The 11,597-nt window shown below is 31.7% G+C and overlaps 2 protein-coding genes across 2 annotated transcripts; one reads left to right on the forward strand and one right to left on the reverse strand.

Moving 5' to 3' along the window:
• Positions 1-5,753: 5,753 nt before the first annotated feature.
• Positions 5,754-8,160, forward strand: LOC111306549 (GDSL esterase/lipase 7-like). Its single transcript, XM_089751119.1, has 6 exons — positions 5,754-5,871; positions 6,291-6,533; positions 6,649-6,779; positions 6,896-7,126; positions 7,518-7,770; positions 7,943-8,160. Exons 1-6 carry the CDS (start codon positions 5,754-5,756, stop codon positions 8,158-8,160), a joined length of 1,194 nt encoding a protein of 397 aa, XP_089607245.1.
• Positions 8,161-8,428: 268 nt separating this feature from the next.
• Positions 8,429-11,290, reverse strand: LOC111306541 (GDSL esterase/lipase 7-like). The gene is made up of 5 exons (XM_089750616.1): positions 10,395-11,290; positions 10,115-10,254; positions 9,739-9,975; positions 9,403-9,655; positions 8,429-9,303 (listed from the first exon to the last, which is right to left on the reverse strand). The coding sequence occupies exons 1-5, from the start codon at positions 10,711-10,713 to the stop codon at positions 9,086-9,088; spliced, it is 1,167 nt and encodes a 388-aa protein (XP_089606742.1). The 5' UTR covers positions 10,714-11,290; the 3' UTR covers positions 8,429-9,085.
• Between the last annotated feature and the right edge of the window lie 307 nt (positions 11,291-11,597).

The raw sequence follows: 11,597 nt of genomic DNA on the forward strand, positions 1-11,597 counted from the left end.
GGCTTGGATAATATTAAATCAAATTGGTACCATCCTTTAGATGGGTGTTGTGATGATGTTATAACCTTTCTCACATGCAACCCTACTCCCCGACCTTGATCTAATTTTATGGACTAGAATATACCTTTTAAAGATACCTAAGTTAAGCTCGGGACTTTTCTTCAAAATAGAACAAATTTAGTTAAATGGTTAATCACACCTACACAAAAAAAGATTGGTGGCGACTTCTTTTATTGTGTATAACGGTAGGTTTACGAATCTAGACATTATGATAGTTTGATGACTTCATTGGGGATAGCCAAGAGTCAGGCTAGTAAATGAATTTATATTATCTAGGCCTAATGTTTTCTTTAAAAAGCAAATTTTTTCTTTTCTTGATTTATTTTTCAAACTTTTAATATATTCTATCATTCATATGCATATGCATAATATAAACTCTATATTTGGGTTCTGTCTTTCAGAAAGGAGTCAAGTACCTACACTTTTGTGAAATTTTATGTCTTTGCAACGGTTAACAAAATACTCTCACTCAAATTGAGCTCATTTTGTTTGTAGCCTATGATTTACGAAGATTAGGGTGCCTTATTAGTTTATGATAGACAATGATGTGATGAATAATTTGAGAACTTGTAGAGTCAATCCTAAATCACATATAGTGAGCCGTAATGGACTTAACCAATAGGTAGAGCCATGTCTTTCCTTTTGTAGAGATAATCCATTTAGGTTATATATCTTTCGTTATACGTGAGTTGTGTACTAACTTGTTTTGTCTTTTTTATTCTTTATATTGGATGTTAACTTTATTCTTATTTGTTACTTCCTTTTTGCATGAATTATGTTAACATCAATAGGTTCATATTTATTTATTTATTTGTTTGTTTGTTAATTTATTTATTTTCATTCATTTCATGTATCTTACTCATTCATAGGTCATCATCATCCATGTAATACACTCATCATATCATAGAAATCTTTTGCTTTATTTAGGGCAGCAATTTAGAAGACAAGGATGATTAATTAGAAATATGGATTTAGGCATTCGAACTCAACCAAGGAAATTTGGGGCATGACCTACGAGAAGTGAAAATACAATTTGCCAAGCTAGTGGAAAGGGTTAAAAATCTTAAAATGGCCCGTTCTTAAGAGTTGTCACCAACTCCAATTCGTGTGTACATTAAAAAACCACTTTGCCAAGATCAAAAAGCCTCTCACAATACTGATGTTGGTGTAAGTCATGCTAATGCATCTGATGACCCAGAAAAAGACCAAGTTGAAAAGATATAGGGCTTTCTAACTTTGTGCTGACCCTCCAGATTGGCTCATACCCAAATCTTTATCCTTAACCTCAACAACCATTGTTGGCACCTCAAACAAGACTTGCTTCCGTTCAACCTTCACAGATTGGCCCAAACCCATACTATATCCCAATTATGAACAATGCTTATCAGCCAATCCAACAATCAAGTTTTCTAATGAACCCTTAAGCATATACACCTAATTCTACTCCAAGACCTGCACTTGTAAGTCTAACCATAGCTTACCCAAAAAAATCATTGAGTAAAAAGAAAGAAAGAGCCATCATTGATCTAATCTCTATGACTTAAAATGAGTTATTCCCACTACTTCTCTAAAACTATATGATCACACTAGCTCATTAGAGCCACTAAAACCTCCTTATCTTAAGTGGTATGATGCTAATACTTGGTATGATTATCATTTCAAGAATATAAGCCATTTGATAGAAAATTGCCTTACCTTGAAACATAAAGTGCAAAGTTTGATCAAAATTAGCTTATTGAGTTTTGAGGATGAATGAGAGCTTAAGATTGTTAATAAGTCATTGCCCAATCATAATGGCTAAAGAACTTATCCACAGCAGCACCAGGATCTTTAAGTTGAAGTATAAAACTAGGCAATAGATTTTAGGATTTTTTTTAAAATTTTTTTATATTATTGTCAGAATAATTTTTAATTTTTAATTAAGGATTTTTTTCTTTCTTTCTTATTATGTGATAGCATTCAGAGCATGTATCTATTCATACATTTATAATTTCTCTTTTTTTTTACATAAATTTGTAGTTCGACATCATTCTAATCATAAATTACGATACAAAAATTTAAGGATAGCTCGACCATCTAAGAACCCCACTAAAAAAACTCACCATCAATTTTACATTAGAGCTCATGCTAGACAAATGAAACATGAAAAAATAAATCATTTTGAAAAAAAATAAAGAGGGCCTAATAAAAACTCGAAAAAAGAGTTAAGTAAAATTTTAGAAACCCTAAACAAGTTGAATAGAGAGAAAGCTATGGAAGAAGATGCTAGCCAAGAAGACCATCCATCATAGGATGTAATCAATCTTGTATATCCTCCTGACTATGGCCTATATCAAGCCCAGCCCATTCAAGGCATTCCACCACAACAATTCATATTCCCTATAAGGTATACTTACCTAAGAATGCCATCTACATCCATAAGCATTTTCCAAGTTATGATAACCATGTTTTCATAAAAAAGATAGTGGAGTAAGTTCCAGTCCCTAATTTGGACGATCCAAAAGGAAAGGGAAAAGTTGAAGCTAAAGTTTGTCAAGTCTTTAGAGGATTCAAATTTTGAACAAAAGATGAATCCACTAAAAAGAGGTTACGAGCCATGGAAGGAATTGAACTTTATGACTCTACGGATGCAGCCGGTCTTTATTTAGTACCTAATTTACCTATCCCACCAAAGTTCAAAGTCTTGGAGTTCAAAAAATATTATGGTACTAAGTGTCCACCGACTCATATAACTATGTACTGTCAAAAGATGGTCACTTATACAAGTGACAAGAAATTGTTAATACCCATATTCCAAGACAACCTTCTAGTTTTGCTACTAGATGGTGCATTTAATTGGACAAAGCTCGCATTACTTCATGAAAGGAATTGACAAGGGCATTTATTACCTAATACTAGCACATCATAGACTTGGCTCCAAACCTTCTATTTTAGCAAAGTATGGAGAATAAAACAAGAAAATCTTTCAAAAAATATGCCTAAAGGTGGAGAGATATGACTGCTCAGGTCCAACCACCTTTTATTGAGAAAAAAACCACCGTTTTGTTTGGTAGTACCCTTAAGGCTCTTTACTATAAGAAAATGATAGGAAATGCTACCAAGAACTTTGCTGACATGGTAAACTTTAGTGAGATAATTGAAAATGCCATCAAGAATGGCAAGCTAGGTGGATGAGAGATAACCAACATGAAAAAAAGTGAAATATTGAAGAAGAAGGAGAATGAAACTCAAGCTGTGAGCTATGATAATCAACAATTCAGATGTTTGTCCCAATACCCACCACCGATGTATCCAATTCATTATCCATTTGTGAAATATGTAGCACCTTACCCCTATCAACCTATCCTACCATCTACTTACCTCACACTTTCAGTCAATTCATACTGAATGATTGGAAAATTTCATAATGAATTTCGAAAAATAGTTTTTTTTCCTACTAAATGATTGGAAAATTTTAATTCTAAATTATGGATTCTACCAAATTATTGGAGAATTTCAAAATAAATTTTTGTGAAAATAAATTATTTTTTAATCCTATCAAATGATTAGAGGAATTAAACCTTGAATTATGAATCAAACCAAATGATTGGAGAATTTCATTTGAATTTTTTAGAAAAAAATTGTAATCCTACCAAACGAATGGAGGATTTGAATATGGAATTAAATCTTATCAAACCATTGGAAGATTTGTTGATTTTATAAAAAAATTTCATGGAAAAGTTTTTAAATAAAAATCTCACCAAACTATTAGGGGATGTGCATTAAAATAAAATCTTACTAAATGATTGGAGGATTTATTGATAGTTTTCAAATATTAATTTCTTGAAAAGATATTAATGAATCCGATGACAGAGTATTTTTAGAGTGGGATATGAGTCTCCATAAATACACCTGAGGCAAGAAAATTATTTTAAATTATTACTAAATAATTGGAGTAACTTTAAGATCAATTTTCAATATTAGATTTATTTGTTAAGATTATAAACACATTTTAAGGCTTGGATAATATGAAATCAAATCGGTATCATCATTTGGATGAGAGTTGTAAGGATACTACAATCTTCCTCGAACGTAACCATATCCTTGGACCTAAATCTGGTTTTGTGGATTAGAACCTATCTTTTAAAGATACCTAACTCAAACTTGAAACTTCTCTTTAACATAAGAAAGATTCAATTAGGTGACTAACCACACTTAAATAAAAAATATTGGTGACTACTTCTCTTATTATGTCTAGCAGTGAGTTTACAAATTTATACATTATGACATATACAAGCTTTTATAGTTGTGTAATATTGATTTACTACTCTACCATGAATCAAGTTGGTACAAGATTCCTTGACTTTTTTGAACCAAGCTCTGATATCAGTTTGTTGTAACTAATCCAAGCAAGTCAAAATGACAGCAAGCAAATTCACCATAAAAGAATTTGAACTCGCAACAAAAAAAATAATTTGTGAAAATAACAAACAATAATTTGTGGTTTGGCTTTAAACCTATGTCCACGGATAAAGATGATGAAAAATTTTACTATAAAAATAAGATGACGATTATACAAAGTTTTGACACCTAAAGGCTAAAGCTTATTAGATTCCACTCTCCAAAAACCTGAGAACTACGACAAATTTTGCTTTTAAAATTGAAAGTAAATTTTACCTCTAGTCACCAATCTATCACCAAAATCCAAAATTGATTACTAAACTGTAATACGTACCAAATTGGTCACGTAAGCAGCCATGTAAGTTATTTTAAACAATTTGCCACATAAGCTTGTCTTCTTTTTCACCCAAACCCTAATTTTCTTCGCTTTTCTCTACTTTGCTACATGATCTCTTAATAGCCCCAAAGCACCCTAAAGCAAAAGAAATTTGTCACCCTTCCATAGCCGCAGCCATCGCTACACTCCCACTTTCCTTTTTTTTTTTTTTTTTTTCTCTCAGTTCCTCTCCTCACCGCTGCACTCTCCTCTGTTTTATGCCTTGGTTAAGTGCATTTTAGTATTTTAATAATGGGGTTTTTCCTTTTCGATTCATTTTGAGTATATTTTGCTATTCATATATTCGTGTTGTGTAAAATATTAAAATTTATATCATATTTTACACGAAAATTACATATTATTTTTATGTTTTTATTTTGTATTTTGTTCGATTCTTATCATCTTACTGTATTTTAGAATGCCAGATTTATAGTGCCTATTTCGATATAGATTCTCTACCTTCCATTGCCGTATCTCCCTGATGGTGTATGCTTAAGTCCCTTTTTCTTATTTGCCAATGAATATCTGTCAGCGTTTGTGTTAAGCATCTAACTTAAAATCAATTAGCTTCTCTTTATGTCAATTGATTTTAAGTTGAATGTTTAACAGTTTACTTCTCTTTCTCATTGCTTGTAAGTAGACAGAACAACTTTTGTTTTTATTGCTAATAAAAAAAAAAAAGGGCTAATCTTTTATCCTGACTTTTTGTATAAAGAAGGAAGTGTGCATTTTTAACCATTCCTCTTGCTAGGCTTTAAAGTTATAGCCATTACGTAACAAAGAAATTATATAGTCAATTTGAAATTTCAGCGAGTTCAGGCAAGTGTAAATGCAAGTCCTTATAAATCTGGAAGGGATCGAATCGAATCCTTGGTTTTAATTTTAACGATTCATTAATTATATGTACCTTAAGATTTATGGTGGCTGAAATGAGTTAATGTACCCCATAATTTTATGGAGCAAAATAAGTTGTTTGCCTGTTTCAGCAATTCGAAACATCTGCAAGCCCCCACCTAACACAGCATATATAGTAAGAACGAGCAATAGCACGAAAGGTATTTCTTTGTTCTGTTCTCATCTTTTTTATTAATTTTAATTTTGAAATATTAAAAATATTGTTGTATAATTATTTTTCATATTTTAATAATAAAATATTATGAAATGGAAGGCTTGATATATTTTGCAAAAAAGAGTAATTATCATGATTATTTGTTCAAAAACGAACCTCATAACATTTAAAGCTTGTTAAAAGCAAGTAACGTAAAGTTATTAATTTTGGAATGTCGACATTGAACATTGTAAACCGAAAAGGCAAATGCTCAGTATAAATACTAATTTAAAGTACATAAATAAATCAATAGTACAATACCAACTTTTGTTTTTCCTAGTCAAGAAAAGATCATGAAAATAGTCAATTGCATTTTCATTTTCTTCCTCTTTCTTCAATATCAATTCTTCTCACTTGGTTCTGCAGATGTTGTTACAGTACCTCCATTTATAATAAGTAAAAAATCTATTTTGAAATATTTATCCTTAGAGAACATCAACTTTGATGTGCCAGCTTTATACGTATTTGGAGACTCTTATGTTGATGCGGGAAATAATAATTATGTTCATGTCCCGCAAATTGAAAGAAATTATACTCCATATGGAATAGATTTTGGTGGAAAACCTACGGGTCGTTACACCAACGGAAGAACAGTAGCGGATTTCATTGGTATGAAAATAAAAAATTAATGAATTACAAGTTATTGATTTTTGTGTTGTCCTCAATTTTTACTCTCGTGTAAAAATTATTGGTTACTTCATTTTTTATTAATATAATTATGCAGCTCAAATTGTTGGCTTGCCATTCCCTCCTCCTGTGCTAAGCTTGTCTAAGGGAGATAAGAGAATTCCTCAAACTGGTATAAATTATGCTTGCGGTTTCACTGGCATCCTTGAAAAATTTGGAAAACTGTTTGTAAGACACCCTAATTTGCATAATTTTTCTTTCATATTATTTGTTTGTTTTTTTTTTCTTGGACATATTGTATTATCAAACACTTTTTTTTTAAGTAGAATTTGTAATTTCATCAGGAACGAATGCCAAGCTTGAAGGAGCAAGTAGATTTGTTCGAGAGCACAACAAAAGGGTTGCAGAGTCAATTTCAAAGCAAGGAAAGTTTTTCTAGATACTTGTCAAAATCACTTTTTTTTATCAATAGTGTTGCATATGACTTGGATATCGAGTGGGATGGACTGCGCTATTTCTATGATGAGAACTATTATACTCAACTTCTCATTAAAGACTTATCCAAGCATTTACAGGTAAATTAGTCAGAACCAATGTTAAAATATTCTAAATCTTTTGATAATTTTATACATAATATGTAAACGATATGAAAAATATATAAAAGCAGTACAGTTTAAAATTAAAAAAATATATAAATTTGATAAAAATTAAAAAATATATCTTATATTTAAAATATTCATAGAAATTGTAACACAACAATTTTTATATTTTGTACGTGCTTAATATGAAACATATATGACACAGATGCATGAATTATCAGATGTAACCTCAAATTAATTAGATGGTTGCCTTGATCTAATTATAGAGATGGAATTTTTTTCCTTTTTCTTTTTATATTTGGCAATTAGTGGCAACCATTTAACACCAAATTTGTTGTTTTTGTTCTTGTTTTTTATACATATATAGAGATTATATCAGCTTGGTGCACGTAAAATTGTGGTGAATAATGCATCTCCAATAGGATGTCAGCCGCATCTAATAAGTGGAGGTAGGAATGGACCAGAATGCGACTACTTAGCCAACAACCGGGCATTGTTATTTAACAAACGCCTGACTAATTTATTAAAAGACTTGCAATCCACCCTTTCGGGATCAAAATTTGTTCTTGGAGATCTATATAAAATTTTTCAAGATGTCTATGCATCGCCTACCTGGTATGGTGAGTATTGTTCAATATTTAGGCCCAAATTGACATTGTGATTGAAAATAGATTTACTTAATTGTAAGTAATTAAATGTTCCATCAAATTTGGTGTTTGGGATCAAACCTTAGTAATTCTTTTGCTTTGACATTTGAGATCAAAGATATATTTTTCTTTTTTTTTTCTGCAGGATTTACCGATGTAAGGAGCAGTTGTTGTACTGAAATAGATAAAGGTTTAACTAAACCATGTCTTGCAAATGTAGCACCATGCAAAGACAGAAGTAGCCATGTTTTCTTCGACCCAATGCACCCAAGCGAGAGTATGCATTTCATATGGGCAGGGCGTCTCTTAAAGGATTCATCAGTTTCTTCTCCCATCAACTTGATTCAGCTAATACAATCTTAAATCTGACCATGTGTCTTATGCTTTCTTAATGCCAACATAACAGAATAAATTTCATAGTAAGACTTGGCCCTTCAATTTTTTTTTTCCTTGTTTCCTTTAAAGAGAAAGAAATGCTTAAGTCAATAAGAAGAATTGCATGTTGTCTTTCTTGGCTGTCCATTGATAATAACATAAAAGACCGCTTAGTTATGTTATTCAAGAACCAGATCAGTATACATTACTTGCTTTACCTTAATTTTTATTAAAATATCCATTGTTGAGAAGTTCAGTCCGAGAAAGCACAAAAAGCGTAAAAAGTGTTTAATTTTTTATTAAAAAGTGTTGCAAGTCTCCTTGTTGACAAGACAGGCTGGGGATTGGGTGAAGAATTTCAGTGGGGTATGAAGACTTTAAAGTGTCAAACCAGTCATTTGGTTTTCAGATTGAAGAGTAGATAGCTAATTGGTTTGTTCAGATGATGCAGTTGTCTTTTTTCTTTTGGTTTTGTAACCTGTCATGGTACAACTCCATTGCTCTTTGTAGCAAGTTTTCCCTGCTTTTTTTTTTCTTCTGATAAAAGAATTTTAATTATTGAAAAAAAATTAGCAAATTGCCTAAAATCTAGTTATGCCAAAGAGAAGACTAAGAATCAAATTAGAATATTTATTAGCAGCTGGGCCTGTTTTTGAGCAGGGGCTGCTTCAAAAGTAATTGATTGATGGTATCTAGGATTTGTTCGCATCAAGCTAAGCATAAAAAGGGAATAAAGCATCATATTTGCAACAGTGTGAAATGACTTCAACCACTTAAAAGACAATGAGTAATGAGAGTGTGATCTGATAAGCTTTAAAACACAACTTCCAACAACATTGTTTCACTACATTCTTAAAATTAAATCATTCGAAATTAACTGAAAGTATATAAACAGTACTCCTAGAGAAAATCCTTAAAGTTGCATTAACTCAAACAAGGTAAATGGAGAACAGACAGACTGGTCCTTCAAAAAGCGCCTCATCCAAATGAAATGAAAACTCTCGGTCGGATGGAATGGGTCAAAGAAGACATGGCTCGTTCTGTCAGCGCAAGGAGCAACATTTCTGGCGCATCCTCTAGTTCCATTCCTCGCTTCGTCAATGCAACAAGAACCATTGACATTCGTAAACCCTGCATTAGCAAAGAACAAATGAACTAAATGTTTCATAATATTTTATTAAATAAGAGAGAAAATTTTGGTGTGGTATTCTTTTTCCTAACAATTCTCACCATATGCTGCTGGTTGAGTGTAAACATCTTCAAACACTTTATATAGATCATACAGCACAAATGTGGAACCCTTCAAGGATGTTTCCAACTTTGTCAACAAGTTGGGAAGGAGTCCATTGTAGAAAGCTATTCTCTGGTTAACATCTTCAACACAGGAAGTATTGTGCATTTTTGTGTTCAGATTGAAAGGTTGGCAGCCTAATGGAGAAACATTGTTAACCAGGAATTTCCTTGCTCCCAGTTGGTATATTGCCTGCATCATGATCATTAAAAATGTATAAAATTGAATATACAATTTCAATACTATGTAAAGATAAATTTAAAACAGTCATTTACCTCCAATCTACCGGACAACTCCTCCGATAAGAAGAGTGCATAATCTTCTGCAGTTCGGAACTTTCGCTTTTGTTCAAGATCCCAATATATGCCTAAGTCATTGGTCCCTATGTGGATAAAGAACAATGACTTAGACAGGTAAAGAGAAAAGCTTTCAGGGCTGTCAAAATGACCCTTCAAGTTTCTTGTTGTGTCGTTCAACAACTCTATTTGTTCATCGAAGCTCAAAATATGTCCCTGGTGTAGTATTATATACAAAAGGTCAATTGTAGTCAGAAGTTTAAGTTTTGGTACTCTAAATTTCACATAGTGATTAGGAAAAATAACTTGAAGCAAGAAAAATTGCAAATTTATTTTTGTGGCTAAGATAACTCACAAATATTTCCACAGCAGGAGGAGGCAGAGGCAGTATCCCGCTAGAACCAGAGCCATAATTTACACCACTAACAAAGATTTTCCTCTCGGTTTCAGACAATCCGAGCATTGGGGGTGGAAATGGCAGGCCAGCAACTTGAGCTTCATCATTAAAAGTGAATATCAGAAATCAGAGAAAAGCAAACTTACAAGAAATACAACATGAACCAAAAATCATATTTTTGCCGATATAAAGTAAGCAACAAGTAGCATGGAATACAAAAAAATTACAATCCCTGTACCAATAAAATCCACAACGGTTCTCCCGTTGGTGGCACGACCGGTTGGCACTCCTCCAAAATCAATACCATATGGTAAGAAATTGGCTTTGGCTATTGTGTCAAGAAAATTGTTATTACCAGCATCTATATACGAGTCTCCAAAAACATATAGAGCTGGCAATCGAAGAGACAAATTTTCGGAAGCTAGATATTGGAGGAAGGCAGTTTGATTATTCTTGAAAACAGGTGGTAAATAAGATTCAGAATAAATATGAATGACATAGAAGCACTGAAAAAACAGACTAAGCAAACCAAGACAACTAGCAAAAATGAAAGCCATTGAGGTGCTAAAAGTTTCAAACTGTTGTGTGAGAAAGAAAGACGGGACAATCGCTACAGATTTTAAGAATTTTGAAGTGAAGAGAAGGAGAGGGGAAGGGAAGGTGCAGTATATATGGATCTCACAACAAATGCACTACTGAAGGAAGATGCAGTATGTTCCGCTGGCAGTAGACCTATAATTGACACTAATCCGAATAATGAGTAATGACTTTTGACAAACCTAGGTGCATGCCACCCTACATATCTACACTGCTTTGAACTTTTGATTTCCATTGCTAGCCCTACATATTTTTCTTACTTACTTCAATCACTTACCGTCCAAAGATAGCAGCAAAATAAATTTTTTGTTGACTATAAAAATTATCAAAATCATGGCCAGTACTTGCAGTGAAAGAAATCATGCAACGTTTAAAAAAAATATCTCATCTAATCACATCACAAGAATGTTAACATCAATAATTATTTATGTGAAAACAAAAGGAATAAAAGAAAACATTTATACTTTATCCTTTTTAATCGGCACATGCAAAGGGAAAAATATGTACAATTGCCATATCCACGAGAGTAATATTTAAATAAAATATTTTAAATACAGTTGGTAGAATTTTTTATTAAAAATAATTTAATAAAATTATAATAAATATTTTAAAACGATAAATTGATAAAATTCAATAAAAAATTAATATGTAAAAAATAATGAAAATATTATTTATAATTTGAATTTGATTAATATTTATTTAATGATAAAATTAATGTCAAATTTTTCACTAAAAATACTTATTTAAAAAATATATCATAATTTATTAATTTTTTTAAAAATGTATTTATTTGATCTATATGAGAAAAATTTTTATTTTATCGATTTTGAGTTTTAATTCTGAT

This window comes from Durio zibethinus, chromosome 21 (assembly GCF_047325235.1).
Source record: "Durio zibethinus cultivar Kanyao isolate XHJ-2024 chromosome 21, ASM4732523v1, whole genome shotgun sequence".
NCBI lineage: Eukaryota > Viridiplantae > Streptophyta > Magnoliopsida > Malvales > Malvaceae > Durio > Durio zibethinus.